This window comes from Amblyomma maculatum, chromosome 2 (assembly GCF_055883805.1).
Source record: "Amblyomma maculatum isolate TAMU_Amacu chromosome 2, ASM5588380v1, whole genome shotgun sequence".
Classification (NCBI taxonomy): domain Eukaryota; kingdom Metazoa; phylum Arthropoda; class Arachnida; order Ixodida; family Ixodidae; genus Amblyomma; species Amblyomma maculatum.
The window spans coordinates 84,220,059-84,245,428 of NC_139345.1; the positions used below are offsets into that span (position 1 = coordinate 84,220,059).

At 47.2% G+C, this 25,370-nt stretch overlaps 1 protein-coding gene across 1 annotated transcript in view; it reads left to right on the forward strand.

The window, feature by feature from the left end:
• NetA (Netrin-A) overlaps positions 1-25,370 on the forward strand; it is a 173,107-nt gene that overhangs the window by 133,653 nt on the left and 14,084 nt on the right. The window contains exons 3-4 of the mRNA XM_084592729.1: positions 21,199-21,348; positions 25,325-25,369. Coding sequence (XP_084448855.1) covers positions 21,199-21,348; positions 25,325-25,369 — 195 coding nt within the window. The remainder of the gene's footprint in view (positions 1-21,198; positions 21,349-25,324; position 25,370) is intronic.

Sequence of the window (25,370 nt, forward strand, 5' to 3'; positions counted from 1 at the left end):
CTACCCTTCCTTGCTGAGTTAGCGTCATAGGTGAAATTACTATGGCGTGCGCGTATGAGATGGTGACAGTCACGAGAGGTAGTGACAGTCGCTCAAGCACCAAAGCGCAGTAGGTCGTGCTGTGCAAATAAGACGAGACTCTGCCCACCAGAAGCGCTGCGCGTGGCAGGTTTACCACATTGTGAAGATTTTGGGGCAAGGAGTGTAAGGACTCAGTACACGACACTTGAGGACTTGTCAGCCGTAAGCACAGAAACGGATATGAGCCACAAGTTTTTTTCATTCACCGATAATGGGGCATCTCCAAAATAGTCAGCGGAAATTCCTGCGCAGCGGTCTGAATAAAAATAAATGTTAACAACGCAGGCTGCTGCTGGCGAGTGGGCATGTTCACTTGTCGTCTTAAAAGGCTTAAAAAGGCTTAAAAGTGCAGGTGTCTTGTATTCCAACTCTACCAACGTCTCCATCCTGCATCAACTGTACTTAATACTGTCTTCTGCCTGTTTTAATATTTTTTTTTCTTCCGGGCACAAGGCGATTGAGGATGAACAATTCTTACCCGGATAAGAATGAAATCTACACTAACCGCCACACACAATCCTCCATGACAGAAAGTAGTCCGCCGTTAAAGCTCCTCGGGTTATCTAAATAAAAATCTATAAGCGTAAGACGAGACAATCTTTCCGACGCCTTCAGTAATTTGAAATGGTCAAATTAAAAAACAAAACTGGGTTTCGTTTGCTATTCAGAGGTGTGATGCACACACCGGGTATCGTGGCCCATAGTTGTCAACCGCTATTTCTTTTTAAGCTCTATCTTGCTGTAACCAAATGCTGGACAACTACAATTAGGTTTAGTAAGTGAACAAAAGGCTGCTCTGAAAAAAAAAAAAAAGCTTAATTATTTTAATATATGGTGCTGATATAACGTGGCTCTGCACAATCCTTACACTGAGAAGTGCGCGCTTGCAGAGCATTCAACAAACCTGATCTCTTCTGCAAATGCACAACCACCATCGAGTGCACGCGCTCAGGCCTAGCAGGAAAGCCCCGGCAAGTGCAAGCAGCGGGGGCCTCAATGCAAACACGAACGTCTCGCGACGGAGGGAGGGCGAGGCGCAGTCCAGTCCGAGCCAATCCTCACTTTCCCGGCGTCGCGCGAAGGGCCCGCGCTGACTAAGCACTTTAGGGAATCAGTTCCTCAGACTTCCTTTGACGTGAGCGCTGTTGCCTGCGCCGTCGGGAAGAAGGGTTGCCGGCATCGGCTCCCGCCTCGCCGACAAAGAGTCACCACCGCGCCTGCTTCATTGTTGCGCGGGGCGACCGGGACCCGCAATGCGATTCATTGTGCCCGTCCGTCGCTGGACGAAGCAGACCGAGGGCCAACCGCAGCCAGCCCTTCGGACAGTGGCTTCAAGCAAAGAGGGTTGGGCGGTAGCAATGTAAACGGGGGACGCGGGGATGAAATACTCAAGCACCAGGGATGTACGCACCTCCCATAGCTCCACAGAACAACAAAAACTTGGGCGCTGATTACGCGGGCAAAAAGAGGACGAACGTTGGGAAAGCAACCGTGTGCGCTTGCAAGATTGACCGCGGAGACAAGTTGATAACAACAAAATGAGCAGAAACGAATTTACCTTGTTGCACATCGGGTCCCTAATGACAGAGATGTGGGAGCGAAGGCGCTCGAGATGAGATCGCTATGGACGGCAACGGCCAGTCGGTATCCAGTACTGTCACGTACGAATCGTGCACGTTGCATACCCACCGAAGAACACAAAGGACGGGCTCGCATAAGAAATGCGGGAGGCGCAGGTAGTGGTAGCGCGCAGGAAAGGAGAGGTTTCGTTGAGCGGCGGCTGGGCATGCGTGGACCAGCATGATTTGCGCGCTGATTGAGGCTCGGGAGACGGGACAAAGGCGAGGGAAGCCACCGAGTTCTGCTTTGGTGAAAAGAGAACCGAGGTCGATGGACAGCTATACTGGCGATTCCTATGACTAAGTTAGCTTTTCGAGTGCGAGAAGGAAGTCGTCGCCTTTCACTGAAGCCTGTCGTAATGCATAGTACGCACACCCTAAACAGAACGTCTTGTTTTTTCCTCTTCCGACAAAGCAGTGGTTCGCTTAGCTCTTATGAGAGCGCGAAAGCGGGGTTTTTCGTTCTTCGAACTAAAAGAAACCTAGTTTATCAATGATGTCGTTTTCCGGTGAAGAGCAAAAGGAAGTGAAACCAAGGCGACATTGTCGTTATAATAAAATAAAACGTTTTTCCAGCAGACAGTTAGCAGCAAATGTTACATGAAAGTACTCTGCCGGATAGAACTGACAGATATCAAATGGTATCAAATGGTATCAATGGTATCAAAGCTAATTAATAAGCGCAAGGTGGCCAACATAAGGAAGTATAACATGGGGAAAATTCATCATGCTCTAAAGAACGGCCGTTGCCTAAACGCGATAAAGAGATAATTAGGCCCAGGCAAAAATCAGATGTATGCACTGAGGGACAAGGAGGGCAATGTCATTACTAACATGGACAAGGTAATCAAGGCAGCCGAGGAGTTCTACACGGACCTCTATAGTAGCCAAAGCAGTCAGAACAAAAATGAAATTGACTGTATAGTGAAGAACACTCAGGCTCACTAGTAGCGAAGGACGAGAAAAGCCTTAGACGCTATGAAAAGGGGAAATCAGCTGGGGAGCATCGGGTAACTTGTACAGATTTGTTGAAGGACAGAGGGGATATCGCGCTAGAAAAACCGGCTGCCCTGTATGCGCAATACCTTATGACATCGAAAGTACCGGAATCATGAACGAAGGCTAGTATTAGCTTAATTCATAATAAAGGGGACGCTAAGGACTTGTATAGTTACAGACCAATCAGCTTACTATCCGTTACGTACAAGGTATTTACTAAGGTAGTTGCTAATAGGATTACGACTGCCTTATACTTTAATAAACCAAAGGAGCAATCAGGATTTTGGAAAGGGTAGCCTACAATCGATCATATCCACACTATCAACCAGGTGATAGAAAAGTGCTTGGAATATAACAAGCATTCATAGCATTCAGTGACTACGGGAAAGCACTTGATGCGGTTGAAACCTCAGCAGTCATGCAGGCATTGCGAGACCATGTAGGTGAGCCGTATGTGAATGTACTGGAAGATATCCATAGTGGTATACACACAGCAACCATAGTTCTGCACAATGAAAGTGATAAAGTTTCAATTAAGAAAGGTGTTAGGCAAGGAGGCACCGTCTCCCCAGTGCTATTTACAGCTTGCTTAGAGGGTGCATTCAGAGACATTGAGTAGGAGCAGTTAGGCATCAGGGTCGATGTAGAATACCTCACTAATCTGCGATTTGCTGATGACATTGCCTTGTTAAGAAACTCAGAGGGCCATTTGCCACTAATGATTAATGATCTAGACAGGAGAAGCAGAAAGGTAGGCCTAAAGACTAATATGCAGAAGAGTAAGATAATGTTGAACAGCCTGGGAAAAGAACAGCAGTTTAAGATAGACAGCGAAGCGCTGGAGGTGTGCGAATATGTCTACTTAGGAGATGTAGTAACAGAAGATCCGCACTATACGAAAGGGAAATAACTAGATTGAGATGGAGCGCATTTGGAAGGTACTCGCACTATATGACTAGCAGTTTACCGGTATCACCCAAGAGAAAAGTGTATAACAGTTACATCTTACCGGTATTGACCTATGGGGCTGACATGGAGGTTAAAATAGGGCACTACTTAAGTTGAGAACAATACAGATGGCTATGGAACGAAATATGGCAAGTGTAACGTTAAGAGATATTAAGCGTGCCGAGTGAGTCAGAGAAATAACTCAAGTTACTAGCATTCTAGTCGAAATTAAGAAAAAGATATCGGCATAGGCAAGCCATGTAGTGCGAAGAGAGATAATAGATGGTCTCCAAGATTAACCAATTGGATTCTAAGGGAAGGAAAGCGTAGCAGGGGCCAGGGGGCGGTAGAAAATTAGGTGGCTGGATGCGGCTAAGAAGTTCGCAGGAATCAAGTGGATGCAGCTAGAACAGGACCAGATTAATTGGAGAAAAATGGGATAGTGGGTATAGTTCGGCCGATGATTAGGATGATGCTTTGGAAGTCTGTAATACGTACCGCAACTGAAATATGCAGCCATTGTCCGTGTTCGATCATGCATCGGCGGATGGACAGTGACGGCGTCCGCAGTGAACGGCGCCTTTGGTATGATTAACCCTTTATATCAAGTATTGTACCAACTTCGAGTAATCTTGAATCGTTTTAGATGGTGTCAAAGAAACAAAAAGAAACAATCGCTATACAGTTAGAGACAGTAGAGCACTATCCTTTTCATCCAAAAGCTTCCCTTTGCATTCTCCAAAAACATTAACTACACTTGCTCTATTTTTATTTATTTAAAACGCACGTTTTTCATTGAGAAGCTAGCAGAAGAACAATATAGAACAAAATAAATACGATGAAGCGCTACCATAATCAAGGAACAAAGTATTAAAAAAAAGTATATTATGCTTTCGTTCACGGTGGCTTCACTTACGGGATTGTCGCTTAGGGAAATACTTACCACTGCCATTTATCGTCTGCAGAGCGCTTACAAAATCAGGCCATCCGCGTTATCACCGACAGCAGCCTTTCTGCTAACGCTCGTTTCTCACTATATGAACATCACATCTTATCAATCTACCAGCTCTTTCAGTATCACCTTGTAATCATGTTCCTTAAACTTTTAAACGACACCCTGCATTTATAGTTTGCTCATATCCTATGCATCTTTGCAACTACAACTCCACAAGATTTGCTGCAGATAACAATTTTATACTCCCGAAAGTGTGTACTGTGGAAAAATGACGTCATCTTTTACAGCCATTTCATTCTGGAACTCATCGTCTTCAACACTAAAAACATCAATGACTTTGCCTACATTTAGGAATAACTTCAAGATGTATTTGTTGAATTGCTGATTTGTTATACATTTTGTATATCTAATCCCTGTTTTATTGCCTTTGTGTTTGTATAGTACTGAATTTCCATGTTTTGCATTTTATAACCATTCGATAACTTTGCTGTTATTGTTTTTGTTGCTGTAATGATCTATCGAGGGTCCCGGTACAGTCTTCTGACTATGGGATCCTCGCCTGTATTTATATGGATTCAGTAAATATGCTAGAACTAATAAACTTTCACAAAAAAAAAAGGATATATAGCAATTCATTAAAATAAGGGATACAACAAAAAAAAAAGCAAGAACTAAAGGGAATCATTTGGAAATGATGATGCAGCTTTACGATAGCCCAGTAGAAATTGATCTCAACAGTGGCTAATACCATCTAACGCCTTTGGGTCGGTTTGCAAGGCGGGTGACCAAAAACAGCACGCACGGGTTGCCGAGACGACTTGCGTGCCTTCGTACGTGATGGCGTACTTCAGCATTAAATGGAATCCCTTAAACCAGATTGCGGGTTGACCTGTGTATGCGCGGTCGTGGGAAAAGTGTAATCATGCTCTACTTAAGCATTTGCAACGCCTTTAGTGACGGCAGTAATGGAGCCGTAAAAGACTGCTACACCGAGACAGGTTCCCAACAGTCCCGATCCTTTGCTCGTGAACGCCATTTCTCTAAAGCCATGCAAATTTATGGCCGCATATCCTTGACAGGCAGCGACAGCAGTAGCATTACGATAGCGATCTCATTATTGGTGCAGCACGCGTTTTTGATAGTGACGGAAATAAATTAGCATATCTTACTGACCGGATGTCTCCAGCACACAAGAAGCAAACATCGTTTATATGGCGTACGGAAAAGTATACGACAGCAAGAAAAGCAATCAAATGACAGCCTATGCACGAAAACGAATGTCGCGCTCATGTAGAGCTATCACGTACGTACGCTAGAATCAGTTTGGGTCAGTCGGCAGAACGAAAATTTAAAAAACAAACGTGAGCGCAAAAATATTCGGCGAATGGGAAATAAGATTGGGGCATCGTGTACGCGGCTTCGTAGCTTTCGGGAAATACGCTCCAGGAACGCACGTTCTTCGGAACGATGTCATTGGGGAAAATTCGAGAGATTCCCGTGTACCTACTCTGGGTTAGATGAATGTACATGTGTACAACAAACTGTAGCGTAAAGAAGTACACACACGAACCTGCACATACGCGTGCGGCGGTTCCGCCTGTTTCAATATTCAGACATCGGGAGCAATAAGGCCAGAGGCCGGCTGCGACGGCAATGATTTCCCTGATCCCGACAGTGTGTATACAGTACATACTCACGTTCTGAGAACTCTTTTTCTCCGCGAAACCCATCTGGAATTTTGTTATCTCGTTTTGCACATTTTTATTTGCAGGTGCACTGCGCACGCTCAGGAAATCGTGCGAGGTATTTTCGTATATGTTTCCGTATGGATCGCGGAATGAGCCGCCATCGCTTCCGCCATCCTGCGGGTTGCCGCATATCGTTTCCCAAGTTCCCCCAAACCAAAACGCGCTGAAACTCATCCTGCTTCTATACGGGTCGGTGCATGACCACCGTAAACCTTGTTCTTTATTTATTTCTCATTCGGGTCAAATCATTCTCGCTTTTGGTCACGGAGTCGTGGTTTAATGCCGGCGAGGACTTTTTGCGAGTCTGAACGACTATGGCATCGGGGTTGGACTCCATAAAAATCACGTTCCTCGGAAGAATTTGCATACCACCGCGATGACGTCAAGTTCGGGATTGTCTTTGAGCACTGACCAGAAAGACATTCGCGAGAGCGGAATTTCTGCTTGACAGCTTTCATTTATTACCACACTTCCGTCCTTCTAATACGCATCCTTCTGGCATTTTAAGTATATTTAACCACGCCACACTGAAGGAAGGCACGTTACGCTAAACTTTGGTGTTTGTTTTACTATTTTTATTTTTGCACTAACAAAGCCAGATGCTTTCGATTCTCGCTAAGAGAAAACAAAGGCACGTCCATGCGTGCTTCCAGGCGTTTCAGTTTGACGCTCAGCGAATGCGCGCACAAATGTTTATTGTTTTATGCTGCTTTAACAGGCAAGGCATGCCGTAGTAGAGGGCTATGGATCTATGTATGCAGGTGAAAGTCCCCAGCTGCTGAAGCGCTAGCGCGGTGTATGATTGGTTGGTGATTGCACGATCGCCAAGTCCCGAAACAGCTTTTCCCCCATAATGTGTGGGCAGTCTTCACAGTGGGCAATGTGGGCAATGTCGTGTCGGCGCCAGAGGAGTCCAAGGCTCAAATTGATAAAAACATTCAGTTTCGTATTACCGCGTCTGGGGGCGAGAAGTAATGTGTACTGTTGACTGATGTGACGGGAACAATGATTATACGGTCGTGTTAATTAGCATTTGTCTCTCAATTACTTTCAGGTCAACGCAATACGCAAAAGAAAAAAAAAAATCTGAAACATGGCCATTTATTATCTTTTGACAAGGACGCACGCTTTTCCTCTTCTTCGGGATTGAAGCCTCGGAGAAAGTTAATTCGTCAAGAAAAAGGTCACACTGGGCATGTCATGAAGGTCCCGATGAAATTCCCTATGTGACCTTTTTCTTCTGCTGTGTGCCATGTGCCACGTGTGTGCCACGCATGGTATAATTTCCTCTTCTAATTTCCATCCGTTGTCCTTACAAAGTGGTAGCGTTCAAAGGGCCCGTTTTCCAGAAAATGCGGCGTCGCGTTGTCGGTCTTGTGAGCGAAAAATTGCAAGCATGGCTCTAGCGCAGGTGGTAGCTGGCAGTTGTCATGGCCACGCACTGAATGGATTAGGGTTGCCTGACGTTACGTTTGGCAGGAGCTGCCAAATCGGGCCTCACCTTTAAGGTGGGAAGGTGATATCAGAATCAGCCTGCCAGGGCCCTTGCATTCTGAGTCAAACACGTTACCCCTAGCTACGTCACGCAGGCACGTTCATACGGCTTATGTCGGATGGTAGTGTAAGCCCTTAAAGGCGGTGCTTAAGTGTTCCCCATATTTTTTTTTCTTTTTTTTTTTTCAACATATTACCGTTTCGTGTTTGTTATTTTTGTGCTGTGGATTTGTAAGCGTATATTGCTTGTGCCACCCCCAAAATTTGGCACATTTCGTAGAATACGCATTTTTTTGCCCTTTCATTGGGTTATTGCGAGCTGGATGTCATGTCGGCTCCTTCAGAGTTATTAGCTATAGGAAGTCAGACGGAGCAAGCGCTGGGCCGATCGTACTGGGTAGACCCTGAATGGACGGCCACTTTTACAAAGCTGCCATTTCATTGGCTATTATTTCGTTATCTCATTCAAAAGGGTCAAGTGTGCTTGAACTCAATCCAAACTGAACATTCATTGGCCACATGCTGCTCCAGCAGCTTTAAGTTGTTGAAAACCATGCGAGGTAATACTGAGGCACAGAGGCAATTTTTGTTTTTCGCTGAAAGCGGGGGTGGGGGGGCACGTAGGAGGAGGATGGAGAGGGGTTCTTATTTCGATACGTCTCAGGGTATAATACTGTGAGAGTAAACATTTGGTTTGTGGCAGTTACAAATGAAACGTCGATTTAGCACACTTAAGTTTGTGTCATTAATACGATTAGCAGTACGAGAGAGAGAAAATAGAATAGAAAGACAGGGAAAACTAGGCAATGCCCAGTAGGCTAAACTATACGGGAGGAGGAGAACAAAGGGAGAAAAGGGAAAGAAAGAGCGCCAAGGAAAGGAGTCTGTCACATGTCCAGATATCTATAGTGAAATGGGGTAAAGAGCGTACACTTAAAGTCTTGAGCTCAACCCCGAGTCATTCAAAAACTTATGGAGCATCTTCACTGATTTCCTTTGTGACGAAGGAGTCATCCAAGGGCCCCGAATCTTAGGTTTAAGAGCGCGAGAGTCCAAATGGCGGAGTGTAGCAGCCAGGAAGGCACGCTCACACTCAAACTCTGGGCAGTCACAAAGTATGTGTGCAATAGTCTCAACACACCCGCACTGCTCACACATTGGAGAGTCATGCCATGCCGGTGAGATGGGAATAGGCGTTTGTAAACGCCACTCCTAGCCACAGGCGACACAACATTTAGCATCACAGTGGGGGAGGCCGAATGATACCTGCAGTTGAAGTGACTGGTCAAAGTGGTGCGAGTGGGACGTCCAGCCTCCAGGCGTAGACCAGGATTGCATAGTCACGTTTCGGGCGATCAGTCGAATGTGCCTTGCTGCGTCGGCTCTCGTCAGTCGAAAAGCATCGTCAGCTAAGTTGTTACCAACAATTTCAATATGGCCTGGTATCCACTGGTAGATTATTTCGTGACACTCTTATAATGCCTGGCGGTACAGATGTCGAACCTCCACTACAAGTTGCTCATGGTCGCCATGGCTCAAGACCGGTTGAAGACATTTTAGGGCAGGTTTGGAGTCACAGAACACAATCCTCTTTTGAGGGGCTTGTTCAGAGATACACTTTACAACAGCACGAATTGCCGCCAGTTCTGCTCCAGTAAAGGTAGTCTTAAGCGACATTAGATGGTAAATGTTTGCTTGTCTCGCAGGAACGATGATGGTGCATGCGGAACTGGTAGAGGTTACCGAGCCATCTGTATAGGCGTGAATACGGTCCCAATAGTCCTTTTGTAGCATGAACAGTGTCAATTGCTGAAGGGCTGGCGTTGATAAGTTCGATTTCTTCGATATCCCCGAAATAGCAAGGCGCACACATGGGAGCTGCAGACACCACAGGAGGTCATGTTGCCGGAGTGCGAGTGAACTTTTTTGGGGGGATAGAAGACTGGTGCGTTGCTATTATTGCATTTACAAAGTTAATTGAAAAAATGTTGGCCTAAGGGGACATGAAAAATGTGAGTGCAACCAGCAAAAGAGCCACGAATTTTGTGGTGTTGGGCCGCTTCGTTACGCGGGGCTCAGCGTTGCAGCAGACCTTAATTGTAAGGAAAAGACCTTTTGAGCAATATTTTGTGGGGTACGTTAAGACATGCAAAATGCCTAATCGTTTACCCTGGTCCCGTTGAATAGTTAATCTTGCTAAACACGCTTAAATAATTTCATAACGTAGGTGTTCATCCAAATGAAGGCAAGAACACCGACAGGTAACACTGTGCAGGGTAAGGTGCATTATTATAGTTTACTAGCATGATATAGCGCGTTTCACCTTACCAAGAAAAATAACCGATATTGAATGTAAATGTTTTCAGTCGTTCCGCTTAGTCGGCGTGATGTGTACCCAATCTCTCATGCAAACACAGAACGAATCAGCGCGTTCTTCATCTCGCGAAGATGGCTTCGACCGTCGCCGTCGTCGTCTCAAAGCACTGCTTGGCCCTTCGCTTTCCCTCACCCTCTCTGGCATAGGCATAAATTGAAGCGTGTGACTCGTCGCTGATTCCTCGGGCCTTTTGTGTGGCCCAACCATATGGCACAGCTGACAGCTCCGACAACAATATATGCGACGTCACGACGTGGCGGCGGCGTGGGCGAGGCCTCCCGATGGGAGAGCCGAGAGCAGCGCACCGCTAGCGCGCACGCCCGCTGCAAACGGAGCGGTGGGGGGGTCTCCGTGCCCCACGCGGCGACACCTCTTTGCCGGGCAGCATAAATTGGCGCCGGATACCAGAAAGCAGCGGGCGTGGGAGCTGGCTTGCCCCATGCAGAAAAAGAGGAGTCCGCCGTACGTGTCCCCGTGAAAAGAAATTCCTGAGCATCAGTGAAGGTTTCCTCCTCTTTCCTTACTTCTTCCGAAGATGCGTTGCTGCTCGCGCACACGGCACGTTGCCTGTTGTCGCCGGTTCTCCTTACGGACCCCTCCACCCTTGAACCATGTGCGCCCCCTCCCACTCTTGGAAGGAGCCAGGGGTTGGGTTGGGGGGGCCAGGTAGCGCTGGGATTGACGGAGAGTTCCGTATTGAAAGAAAATAACGGCAAAAAAAGGGGGGACGATGTAGAAGAACGCGCATGCCAACGCAGCTGCCCAGGCTATTTACGCCGCTGTCACCTCCAGCATGCAGCAGCGCCGTGGCGTGCCAGTGTGTGTGCGTTTCGGTTGCCGCCGCCACTGCCGCAGAAGTCCCTGTGGCGGCCAATGTTTGGAAGAGGAAAAGAGATGTGGGGCTGCGTACATCTCCGTGGTACGCTCTTGGAGGCTCCCGCCGTACCACCACCAGCCAGCTCGAGCTAGCCACCTCGGTACGCGCCGCCGATCTGCTGGTCTCCCCTCCCACACCATCACCGACAGCGGATGATGATGGCATGACAGTGGTTGTTTGAACAAGGTTTGAGGAAGGGAGAGACTCGACGAACTCCTTTGCGGCGAGGCCGCGTCTATAACGTATGCTGTTTGTTTTCCGCCTCCTCCCAAGTCCCATCCCGCGGTGTTTATTTGTCTTCTTTAGCTGGTCGCGTCCCGGCCTGTTCGAAGGAAAGGGTACCGTTGATACGTTGCCTTGCAGCCGTCGGCGAAGATCCACGAAAAGGATGCATTCCTACAGTTCAGCCGACGAAAAAAGAAAAGCGTAACGGCATTGCATCACGGTAGTTATGCGGAGAGCCGCAGCCGTTTTCGGGAAACTATAGCTTGTACGGTCAGCTAAACGACGCCCCAAATTTATAGGCCGGCGTGAAAATATGTCCCACTAGAGTGTGTTGAGTAGAACGCTTTCAAGTTGAGATTTTTTAACGTACGTTTCAGATATTTTGGGATGTATGAAGATGAGACGGCATGAATTCCAGGAAGAGCTAATAATGACAAGCAATATTTGAATTGTTTAATAAGACGCTCTTAGAGGGGATAGTAGGGGAGGCGGGTGGAGAGGTCTGACTTGAACTATATGTATATTTCTTGAGCTTCTTTTGATCGAAAGAACCGACTTCTGCATGATTTTCTTACGGCGGTTGGGTTTCCATTTGAACTATATGTACTTCTTGACGATTTTGTCCTTGAAAGCCGTTCTTAAGCATGTTTTTTCTAGTTTAAGAAATGCAGGGTTCAAATGGGACCACCCCATCCCCCTTTCCCGACAGGCCCTCTAAAAAGCGACCCGTAAATCCGTCCCTGACATCAGGTATAATTTGAATTTAACGCGTAGTTGAGCATCCAGAAGATGCCACAATTGTCGCGCCTTACATGGTGCTTTATATGGTCATGTGGTGGGACAACGCCAGAGGCAATAAACGAACAGGTTGGAATTGCAACGAATGAGCTCTTTGTGGGGTTGACTTGCACCAGCAAATAACTAAACGACTCGGCAGCGGTCGTGCTCGCTGGCCGTCGAACTAGATAATTTCCACTGCTATCAGCACCGCTCAATCTAAGGGTGATGAGGAAACATCGAGATAAACATGAAAAACGCAACTAGAACTATCTGGAACATTGTAGAAGCAATCGCGTACGGCTGCAACCGTTTAGGATAAATCTCGGCGTATATTGCGCTACAAAGAAAGTGATATTAAGGTCGCAGCCCGGTGGCGTTGAGCGTGAACAAAACAAAGCTTCGCGGTAATATTACGGTTTGAGATTATTTTATTAAGCATTCTTTTTGTACAGAAAGTGTGAAAAAGTTGACTAGGGCAAGAATAAAATCGACCATTAAAGTATTCTGGCATTGTTCACAGGGAAAGGAGGGAATAAATAAAAAAAAAAGCTTTTAGGATGATGCCTTTCCATTTGATCTTTTCCGTTTGCAGTATCTTCTTGCCTGAAAGTCGCGCCAATCCATTGCGGCTTTTTATGTTCTTGTTTTGTTTTTTGCAGCTGACTTTTTATGGTTCTCATGACTTATGCCTAACTTAATTTGCCCAATTTTCGCTTTTCTTTAGTTTCTCTGGTTATGATATTGCCACGTGCCTAGCGCCGCACGACAGCCGTGTTTGGTGCCGACGACGACGAAGCGGTGGTTGGCATGAGCGGCGCGCTGGTGCTGGACTCTGTGACTCTGTGATCGGAACTACAAGCCGACCTTATTCTCGGGTCCCCGGCTACGTGTACCTTCACGGCTCCCTGTGACTTCAGTCGTGACAATATAATGTCGCGAACGAATTTCCGTGCTTTTACGTATTGTTACGTACTAAGTACGTAACGGGGTTTTTATTTATAGTCAAGGTACTGTCAGTCCCCAAGGCACACACGCTTTTGCTTCCACTTGTGCAACAACATGTTACTTTAGGTTATGTTACGTGGTGTTACGTGCAAAACATAACAATATGTTATGTTTTACACATTTCACCTTCCAAGGCTAGCCGGGTAATATCGGTCGGAAGAGGGGGCTGCTGCAGCCTCCGGAAGCTTCGCTTTGCGAATACGGAGAAGCACATGTGCTGGAACTTTCACTGCTTTCACCTAATGGGTCCTCACATTGCTTACGAAGGAAAACAGCAGAAGAGAATATAGATTAATTACGATATTATCCCTCTAGGCGCATGACACCGAGGGCGGTAGTTTAAGATAAAAAGTTGAAATTGTGTGAAGTGCAGAATAACCTTCCTAGGAAAAGGAAACAGTTCGTTCTGCATCTGAAACATTTGTCACTGCTGCCTTCGCAAACGGGATACACTTGCACATGAGCATGTGTATCATTTGTTAAAGAGAGCAATCGCTACGCCTACAACAGATAAAATTCGGTGGCAGGCTAGCCCCCGCCGCAAGCGGCGGTGACCTACCTGTTCCATGGCGATGGGGCTGGAACAGGTAGGTCACCGCCGCTTGCGGCGGGGGCTAGCCTGCAACCGAATTTTTATCTGTTGTAGGCCGTCATTGCACCCGTCACCGCTTCGGTGGTGGACGACGGCTGTTGTTGCGGCGCGCGTCTTTCTTTCCCTCTTCCTTTTCTTCTCTATTTTCTCTTCTGTCTGCACGAGACAGCGGAGGATGGCTCAGCTACATAGCCAGTAGCAGGCCCGTGCATTTTCTTTTCCTTCCTCCTACAGCAACAACAACAACAACAACGGCCCCAATATTTTTCTATCTAAAAGAAAGCTTGATGCCTGCAGTGCCTGACCTTAGCAGCGGTTCGATTATATACGCCGTGAAACACTTTCGAATACTTTTTTTGTACTAGTAGACTACGCTCGTTTTTCCGAAGCTGGAAGCACTACGTCAGCGCTATGGCTTCGAAATAAGCAGCATATGCTATTACTATTACTAGGGGAAGGACGAAAGAGACTTCCTTGGTTCTTGCTGTTCGCAAATATGCCGGGGGCTGCGCGGACCTCCGAGCTGGAGGCACGCTGACCAGTTGTACTGTTACGGAAAGCCCGACCCGGGCACGCAAAGCGGGCAGCACACCCACGTAGGATCGCACGGGAAGACTTTCATCGAAAGTGACGACGTCCGAGAGTTTGTTTACCGACGCGAGGCCTTCTGCACGCGTTCGGAAATAGCAGGTCACCTCCCTGTACCCGCGGCCTGGCTGCCGACGGGCCCGCGGGTGACTCAACGTATGGCTGTTTATTCCGGCCCGCTGCGCGTATTATTTTAGCGAGAGCACTGGCAGTGCATCGAACCGTTCGGGTCGTTCGCGCCCTCTACGCTGTGCGCCAGGCTTGCATAAAGCCTACGTGCTCGGTTCTCAGTTTAAACTAACTCGGTGGATATTCGCTGGCGTAGACTCTCAGAGAAAAGCGTAAAGAATACAGCATTTGACCGCGAGTAAGCATTAGGTTAACTTGCAAAACTCATGTTAACACCACTCCACTGTGACCTTAAACCGTACTTCAGTGAGTTCATCGTTCTTTTTCCTTCTCCTTCAATGCTAACTGTACAGAGCTTCGCCAAACGCGTCACGAGAATGTATCTTTCAGTATCGCAATACTCTTCTGGAAACGATAGCCATTTTCCATGGTGTTTATCACGAGAGTTCCCCTTCAACATAACTCTTATTGCAAATTGTATATACCATGCAGTTCTAGCAGAAATAAATTTGTACAATTCTCTACAACAAGCTGTGGTAACAAGCGACCTGCGAGTACAGTGGCGAGACTACTATGAAAACCTATAGCGATGGCAGTCAGGAGCTTTAGTTGCTTTGTTAAACAAGCCCCGATGTTTTATTAACATCCATTAACCTCTTTTCGCGGCCACCTTGCAGCGAAACGCCAGAGCTTGCCCGGTGGTAACGTGAGCCAAATGTCACTGTTCTCCCCGACGCTATCGACATTGGAAAGAAGGCGGGGTGGGTGAGGGGGAAAGGGGGGGGGGGGAGAGGGTATGAATTCAGGCACTATACATGCTCTGGCGATTGCAAGGTCAGGATCAGAATACACAGGATCAACATCAAATGCCTATATTTTGTGATTTTTATGTTTTCGCTGAGTCGTTAAAACCAGAAAAAAAGTGGTCGTTTTTCTCAGCAGTACACGAGCGCATGAAACACGTCGCGTTTCGGAGCTACGCATACTCTTCGAAGCGCCTCTTGATAGCTTTACAGACAACAAAGCGGCAAACACCGACTGTAAAAGCCCATGACCCGCCGCACCACTGTTTTCAGCTTCCCTATCAACTCGACAGGCATCTGCACTCGCAGAAAGTGGCCTCGCCGACACTGACACCCCAAGTAAAAAAGTCCCAGGGAACAGAAACGGGCCATTCCTCTGGACATATTCACGAGGGGGAGAGGGACGGTGAAGAGAAGGAAAGAAAAGAGGGCAGGGAAACGCCGGCACCGGGCCACGCGTACAGGTCAACGCACGGAGCAAGCACGCCGTTCAGACGCACCGCTCGAACCTCGAGGGACGAGGCGCTGCAGCTCCGGATCCCTACGTACCACGCATGGCCGAGACCTTGCACCGCCACGCCGTACATGGAAAGGCCTCCTAAATTTGAAGTTACGACAGCCACCGCTCCCTCCGATCGGCGCAGGAGCGGCGACCAGCATGACGCTTTACGGCCTTGTTAGCCGGCTCCGAAGGAGACAGGTATACGAGATGGGGGCCGCGTGCGCACCTTGAAAGCATGCGCGCAGTGTGGTGATGCCAGCCCCGTTTTCGCCGGTCGGAATACCGCGAGCTCGCGAAGTTGTCTGGCTTCCGCAAACCCTTCTGGGATTACTTTTTTTACTTCATCTAATTTTTCACCGCTGCTTCTGCTGCCAGTATACTGACGTGCTGGGAGATTTCTGATGCGAGTGCGGGGCCATAAAAACTGTGCTTGGAAGTTCGACCTGCAGAGGAGGCTGCAGCGAGCGACTAAATATCGTGCTTCGAGCTCGCACGCGCCAACGACTACGCCATTTTACGCGCCCTTTCCCTCTGAGCTCACATTAACGTCTTTACGCGCGTATCTGGCGATGCGTCATGTAGGTCGACCATCTAGCTTCGGGAAATGGCAAAAATAAAAATTTTGAACGTTGTGCAGCTCGACAAACGGGTGCATCGCAGCTTGCGCGCTGAGAAACTTGTTGCCGGAAATTGCTTTCTTGCGCATCGTGCGCGAATCGGGCACTTCCGTCTAAGAAAAATGCGATAGAACACGGGGAATTACGTTAACTCCTTCATTTGGCACACACCCTCAACGTCAGCCGCATCGACTGCACGCGGAGAGGCGCTCCCACTGTACAAGGGGCTTCGAATTCACTTGCTGTCCGCAGTTTTTTCACACCTCGGCGCGTAAAAGCCTGCTCGCATAAATGATGCTGAACGCTGTCACCGACGTTTGGGAGACATGCCTCATCGTGCGGCTGAGCGGCTGCGAGAAACTTATTCTTATATTCTTCGACGATGCCACGTGCACTGTTTGTGCGGCGGAGCTTCGGACATATCTTCACATGACTTGTCTGAGAATCTTTTAGCCAGCTCGGTTCAAGAAGATCGGAGGAGCAAAACTCTCGCTCAGAATTAACGGTTTGGTTTGGCTTAATTTATGGTGTTCAACGTCCCAAAGCGACTCAGGCTATGAGAGATGCCGTAGCGGAGGACTCCGGAAATTTCGACCACCTGGGGTTCTTTAACGTGCACTGACATCGCACAGCACACGGGTGCCTTGCTTGTCACCTCCGTCGAAAAGCGGCCGCCGCAGCCAAGATTCGATCCCGCGATCTCGGGCACAGCCGTCGAGTACCCTAACCACTGCACCACCAAGGCGGGGGCAGAATTAATTGGTTGCAGTGTGTTGTGGAACTGACAACAGACTTCTTCTTGTAGCAGAGAGAAGAAAAAAATTTGCAGCGTCAATTTCAAGATTTGTAGCAGGTAAAAAGGCGTTCTTCTTCTTCTTCTTCTTCTTCTTCTTTTTTTTTTTTTTTTTTTTTTTTTTGCAGCAGACATTTCAGTTCAAACGAAGCACTTTTTTTGGGAAAAAAAGAGGGGGGAGGGGGGAGGGGGGTGAGGAGAGTTGTAGTAAAATTAAGTTTGACTTTTAGAGTCAGCAAGTTTAGATTTTCATTGTTATCGCTGTAGCATGAGAAAATCATGAACCGTGAGCATACATTTTCGTTACAGTACTCTTGAAGAAGACAGCGAGCAAATCGCCAGATATTTTTTTGACACGGCGTAATTTTCATTCACGATGAAATATAACTACATACTCGAAAAACAAAGTAACTGCAGAAAATTCTAGGATTATATCCTTGAAACTAGGCTTCAAGGTGGTATTTCTTAACTGCCTTTTTGGGGACCATCAAGGAGACAGCTCAAGCAACAGTCGAGAAATGGGTCTCGGGCAACAGTATGCGAGCGGGAACCATCGACGCCTAGAGAACGACATTGGCAGAGGAATTCCGCCTAAAAGCTTCTTTCTCGCTCAAGACGTGACGTGATTAGTGCTCGCTTATCGGTTCTGCCTTAGTCATCCCTGGAATGGGCTTATAGGTGTTGCCGCTTTTCAACGATAATCAATAATTTTAACAGCAATGTTTTCTTGTCAGCGCATCAATAAAGCTTCATCTGAGCGTTCATCATTGGCAGCTAGTTGAAGTGCCTTATGAAAGTTTCTGTTGTGTTTTAACACGTTCTCAAGTGTGACGAGTACACCGAAAGGATTAATTTAAAAGCATGCTTTTAACTTTATTAAGCACGCCGATCAGCTTCAGTTTCAGAAACCTTCAGAAAATATTTCAGGTGATACTCTGAGAGATGCGTGAATTCCATTGTTCCGAATGAGCTCCATCGCTGAAATGCGCGCGAAAACGAAACTATACCACGAAAGAGAGAGAGAGCAGGTAGCGCTCTACTTGCTACATTTGCGCAGTCTTACAGCGAGGTTTTTGTTTCAGACTTCCGCAAGTTTATCACCTGAACCATATAATAGACGAATTTTGCACAAGATGAAAGTGCACGGATGCTGCGAGTACGCCGTGCAGCTGTCAGTTTCGTCGCATTACGATGTATTAACGCGCCGAGCGTTTGTGTATACGCTCTTATTTTGCGGTCCACGAGCGCCGAGCGGCCGCGGTGCTGCCCCCCAAAAGATTCCCGTGGATTTCGTACAATGCCTAGCAGTATCGCATACGCGCTTTTGCCGCGTTTTGGAGGCCGGTTATAGAAGGAAAGAGAGCGCTGTTTAAAGACGTGGCCACAATTTTCGATCACGAGTTCTGGTTCGGATATTCGTTCTGCCTTACTTCGAGCGGGAAAGCGCGTATACAACTCAAATCAAATCGCACATTTTGTTTACAAACTATCCTAAATTTTGCACACTTCCATGCCTACATTTTGTGTAGCCTTGGAAGGAGCGCGCCTCCAAGATATGCATAAGCATCAGCTTCGCTCTCGCCAAAATTTTCCCCATAACCTTTTGGCGAAGCTGCGGCTCAAAATTAAGCGAAAATTCAATTATGCAGTAGCATGCAGCAAGATTTGCTATTTGGCACAATTGCACAACAGTTACATTACTGGCAACAACTGCTATATCAAAGTCAAAGTATCAAAGTGCTTTATTTCAGACAGCAAATTTACAGTTGTCTAGGGGACAGACCAAAAGGCAAATAGATGTCTGACGAAGAGTCTGCCCCCTTCTTGCTCCAACTCAGGAGCACAAGACATTCAAATCAGAAGGCAGGCACTGAGTCAGTGCATATTCATAATGGGTCATAATGAAACGCCTTTATGGCAACGAGCGAAAAAGAACACACACACGCAAAAACTGTATAAGTGAATAGAATGATTACGCCTGGAGTGACAAGTACAAAACGATACTCTTTTTGAAAGCTTTAAAAGATTTGGCTTTCATAAACAATGTTTAAAGCAGAATGATGATCATTTAAAAAACTGGAAATTCTGTATGTGAGTTTGTGGGTGCCGTAGTTAGTGCGAATTGTTGCTTTATTGAAATTTGAGTGTCGCGTGTTGCAGTTGTGTACTTTGGCGATGTACCGTCTTTGCCAAAAGTAACTAGGCTGGGCGGTTTGCTCCTTATCCCTGTAGTGAACCTGTTCTGGGACCCATCCCAATATTTTATTCACTTCTAAGGAAAGAACGCCACTCACCCATATCTGTGAAGACCATTTTTTGCCTTTTGGGATAGACAAAGGGCTCTAAACACAGCTGAGAGCCAAACCTTTCAGCCTGGTTACTTTTGGCAAAGATGGTACTTGTGGTAAAATGCTAGAGGATCGAAATGCATTTCTAAGTAAGCGACAAACGCTGTCTTTTTGTTTATAACATTCCATACACTAAGCAACTGGTATTTTCTAAACAATGGATGAGTATGGCTGAGGTAAGGTGCACTGTCTACCAGCCGTATAAATTTCTTTTGCAGTAAGTATATGCGTTCTAATATTGTTTTTAGGAGCTGTGCCCCAAACAAGACGATAGTGAAAACGCGAATGAACCATTATGTAATATAGTTGTTTTTTTCAGCCAGGTGGGCAATATAGGCTCTTAAGTCTGTATATAATACCGATAGATTTAGATATATCTGTGCGTACTCGCTCAATGAGAGGTGACCAGTCTAAGTGCTCATGAAATATGACGCCAAGAAATTAGTGTTATGGCACGTTCGATAGCTTCGCCGGGAAAGTGAATCACTGCTTCTTGTCTGATGTACTTATTACGTGCTCGGAATATAATGTACTTAGTTTTTTTTTATATATTTAATTCCAGTTTATTCCCAAGTATCCATGCAGGTAAATTTTCCAGCAATGTATTGGCATCTATACCTGCAGAGCATCCAGATCTTGTCCCAAGAAGAATACATTGGTGTCATCAGCATACAATATTATTTCTGGTGTAGATGTCACGTTAACTACACCGTTTATATGAAGCAAAAATAACAGTGGCCCAAGGATAGATCCTCGTGGTACTCCATTATGTAATTGACCTGTACTTTACTTGATTTTGCATGGGTGATACTTGTATACTGCTTTATCAAGGACTGAATGCCTCCGCGAATGTTTTTTTTTTTTTTTTTTTTTCAGTAGCTCCATGCACGTGAGAAACCTCCTTATCAGACAGGGTGACCTCACGTGGCTCATATCTTTGCCGCCTTGGGGTACTCAACTGATTTTAATTAGCACACTTCCTTCCTCTATGTTTCTTGGGTCTGCATGCATTCGTCTGCACCTTACCCTACCCGTGACGTGAGGCGTTTATTGCTCGATCACCAAGTGTGCACACTGAGCAATTTTGAAGAAAGCAGGTAGACTTATGCAGGGAGTAGATACGGTATCTGTTCGCCATCCGCTTGATTTACAGAGCCCTATAACTGAGCCAGAAGTCACGGACAGCGTGTGATCTTTAAGCTCTAGTCATTCCTGATTTCAGCGATCAGTTATTTGCTCGGCAGCTGCAGCGCGGTTTCTTCGTTTCTGCGATTCGGCGTCCTCTCATTTTTACTTTGCTTTCGAGAGAACGTGTCCATGTCGTTTTCTTGGCTTAGCGCGCGCGAGTAATTCTTTATTATTGCGGTGGTCACGACACGTGACACACCATAGCCTCGCACAGTGTTCAAGAACATCTTCAACCTGGCATACAACACAGAAAGCCTTGTCGGACCTCACCTCCAGAATCAAAGGCTCGTCGGCTGTGCGAAAAAGTAGTTACGCATTTTCAATCTCTCTCTAAATAACGCCATCTGTTCTCTGCAGTGCCCTCGCGTGCTTGGTGCTGTGTATCACAATTTCTGCGAGACGCCAGACGCTGTGCAGTCGCGGATGATGTGTTGCATTTTATATTGAGCGCGACTGTATCGTTGCCTTCATTCTTCATGAGAATGTGAATACACTGCTGTATGTACATGTGCCTTTGCACATCCGTGCAGCTTGCGACTGCCATCCGGTGGGGGCGTCCGGGCGCACCTGCAACCAGACCACGGGCCAGTGCCCCTGCAAGGACGGCGTCACCGGCACCACGTGCAACCGCTGCGCCAAGGGATACCAGCAGAGCCGCTCGCCCATCGCCCCGTGCATCAGTGAGACCCATCGTCATTCACACTCTCCTTATATCTCGCTGTCTATACCGCTCATGCCCTAGGACCGCGAGACCAAGCGGCGCGTTTTCCAACCTCTCGTTTCCTGGCAATGGGAGAACGCCCCGTTCGGGAAGGCATGTACAGCCTTTGTCAAAAGTGTAGAGTCCAGCACCTTCCTAGTGGAGAGGGTAGGACAAAAAATCTGACCATCAAGAGATTCGGAACTCTGGAAATGCATTACAAGCCGCATGTCTTGACTCAGGAGCACTCTCTGGGCTCTACTCTTTTGACAAAGACTGGACCTCTGAAGGACACCAATGGCTTTCTACCAGTAGCAAGGTTCGAACCCAGTGCCACTCGCATACAAGATAGGTAGATGGTCAGCCAGTATAGGTCACCCAGTGAATTGTGCGGCTAATATGGTCGCATGCAGCCCAAGGGATAAGCTGCACATGCTCCTTAAAGAACCTAAAACCGATGGGCATCGACCTATTGTCGTGACGTCAGGATCAAGAGCACTTCACACGCCATGACAGTTAGCTACACACAGGCATGTGCAAGTGGTTGACCGCGATGTCACAGATGTCACCAGGATTTGCATGGCGACGTCATCGGTTAGGGAGCTTCCTTTCAAGGGCATTTGCGATTTATTTCGTTAGCTAATTGTTTGAGTATGGGCTACGAAATCCATGCCAGTTTACTACTAATTTGATGGTCGTCATAAAAGGCGACGAAAAGTGTGCAGTGGTGATCTATATTGCGCCCATGACGGCTGTCGAGTGTCGACCACAGATGTGTGCAACAGAAACGCGACTGAGCCACAATGTGTCATGTTTGGTGAAAAGAGAGACATAAACATGTAGTAGTGCTCCTATACAGTTCCCGTTGTCAAGCAACGACCTAATCGAGCAAGTGCCGTATTACCCTTGCGTTTTCAACGTCCAGCGAATATTGGACATGTAATGGGTTATATTGCTGGAGAAGCTCCAGTTCATGCCAGCAGCGAGGTATTCATCAGTTGAAGTACTCCTCTAACGTCATTTAAGGTTAGACGCTAGCCATGCGCACAACCTTTTCTTCAGACATTCGCCTGTCTTTTCGGTAACTTGCCATCATCGACCATCATTCACACATTACGCGCGTCTTCGCACCAAAGAAATGCGGAAGACATAAAAGGACACAAACAGAAACTAGAAACAGGCACAACAGCGTCAAAATCGCTGCACCGCAAAAGGGGAGCAGATCCCAAATAATAAAAAGAAAGGTGATTGTCGCGTCACGAAACCGAGCGATAGGAAGGGAACACACGTTTGCGCGACGGCCACTCTTCGAGTCTTTCCCGCACCATTACCTCGTCTCCCCATATATGGTTTCCCTCACTCTTTGCTGGCAGGCCACCTCTTCGTTTTCTTCCCGAGCATCTTTTTGCCCAGCGGCAGGACTCAAGTGTCGTGAAATTTCACACAGAGCGATCTCTCCCTGCTTCTATTGAAGTCAAGGAAAAAAAAAAAAAAAAGGAAAATGCGGGTTGCGGAAGCGGGGGAAGAAATAGGGAAAACTAGATCTCGAGCCGTGCGGGCCGTCGTCACTAGCTCGCCGTACATAATGCGAACCTCCAGCCTCAACAGTTCCACCACGTCCAGACCACTTTGGCTGCGATCGGAGGGAAGAAGTAGATGGGAAAATTGGAGGGAAAAAAGACTGGGGACACACACCAACACGTTACGGGTAGACGTCCCTCGATTTACTTGGCTTTCTTGTTATTACCGCTGTATACTTTCCCCGCCGCCTATGCGCTTCTCTTGTGTTATGCCCGCTCCATCTTCCACGTTCTCTCCCCACTTGCGTTAACATTATGGAAAGGAACTGAGGCGCGCGGACGGCAGAAGGCAAATGCAGATCGTTCTTCTCCCCAACCATCCTACAGCTTAAACTCGGCGCATAAACGCGCCAACACATAAACACGTGGCGGTAAACAGCCGAAACCGCCGCCGCCACCGCTCTGCGTTCACTCTTCTCTATTACGAGCGGGGAAATGTAACGGAAAAAAAAAAAAAAAAAGATTAGGGAGGGAGTGTAGGAGCAGTATTCTCACCAGAGGAGAGAGGGAGGTCTGAAGGTATTCGGCAAATTTGGCGAAATACGTATCAATCACACTTCCCCCTCCTTCCCTCTCGCCATTTCCCCGCCCGCTGCATTTCGGTTTCTTCCCTCTCCAGTTCCCTTTCTCCTCTTCAGGAAAGCGTTCATGCCGTACAGGCTTTGAACGTGCTCGATGCACCCAGAGAGAGAGAGAGAGAGAGCGAGAGCGTTTACATTTCTGGCCGACGGCGCGCTAAACGACGCACGCGGAGTTTGAAGAGTGCCGCGAGGGTGAGAAGGTGGGAACGAAGCGGGAATGAAGTAGGGCGAGAGAGGGAGAGAAAAGAAATCATAAATCTGCGTTAGCCGCGCGATTCGCTATGCGCAACTATTATGGAACACTCGCCGCCACCGCCGCCACTCCCGGAATGCTGCCGCTGCTGGCCGGCCTGGCTGGCTGGACCGCCCTGCCTGTTAGACGTCCCCGTCCTCGCCTGCTCCGCTATATTGAGAGTTCCTTGGGGATCTTTCTTATTGCCGCTATTCTGTTTTTCCTTGTTCTTTTTTTTTTTTCTATTGCCATGTGCGAGGCCACTTGAGCGGCTGTAGAAGAGCGGGCGAGATGTCCGAGGCAAATGAGCCGGCAAATCCTAGTCTCGCACCGAAGCGCGCGAGAAGGCACGCTCCAGAAAGCGGCGCGAAAGCAGCGGACGGCCTACATCGAGCTCAGCACCAGCGCGGCGCGGTCACGTGACTGGTGTAGACCACTACTCGAGGAGAAAGAATCGAAACTGCGTTTGGCGCGCTGTTTTCGATGGCAGTGAACACCACAATTTTACAACTAAAACTTAAAGCATGTGTGACCCATGATTTGCAAGTAAAACTATTGCGTATTTACTCACAATGTCATTCAATTCTTAGTCAACCTTGATCCCGTCTTTTTAGCCGCATCGTAGAACGATCGCTTCAGGCGGACACGGCGCAGTGAAGCTGTCGAGTGCTCTCGTTTGGCAGGACCTAATTCATGCAAGATTTAAGGTGAGGTTTAATTGGCAACGATGGAGATTCATAACCCGAGTCTTTAAGAGAAATCCAGTGTTGCGAAGTATAGATTTCAATATTTTACGCCACTCAAGAATCATCGGTATCGCTTGACAGGGCTGACAGGAAGAGCAACCGGTGTACGAGGGTAGGTAATAAGGTCTCACCTCTCTGGTTTAATTTCTTTTTATTTGACGATAATTTACAAAAGTGGCAGGCTTACATTCAATTCTTTTTATATTTTTATTTGAACACGCAAGATTTCAGCATAGCCCTCGTCAACGACGACTCACTGTCGTCACAGGCGCTTTAGTCTGAGCACGCGGCCGGTAAGTGAAAGAGAGAGAGAGAGAATTTCGAACTTTCTTTCGAATTTAATATCTTTCAGAAAGAATAATGTGGAGGCAGAACGCACTGAACACGTCCTTCGTATGATATCAAACATATCTATTGCAGCTGCTTCCATGTGAGTTGAAGGCAAACGATTACAAGTTTGTAATAAGGTTATTAGTTTAGGTCATTGCATTGCAAGCTTGGGCGACGGTGCCTCCAACAGTTTTAAGTTTTAGTTCAGTCCCACGTTAGTCGCAGCGCGCATCCTCATGGTGGTGATGGTAAAAGTTCTAAAAAGATTTTATTTGCTTTGGCCGCTCGTTGACAGCCGGCATCAGCAGGACATTGATTTCGAACATAAGGGATGATCAGTGGCGCTAAAAAGAAGAAAACAAGTGGAACTTCTCAGTCGAAGCTAAAACACCAGCACTGTCATTTATTCGCGCGCATCAAATGGCGTTAACAGGTGTAACAAAAAGAGAAATGTTAGTTTGACATTTTTTGTTCCTTTTCTACGCAGAAATACCTCTAGTGGACCATTCACTTATGTCATCCGGAGGACCTGG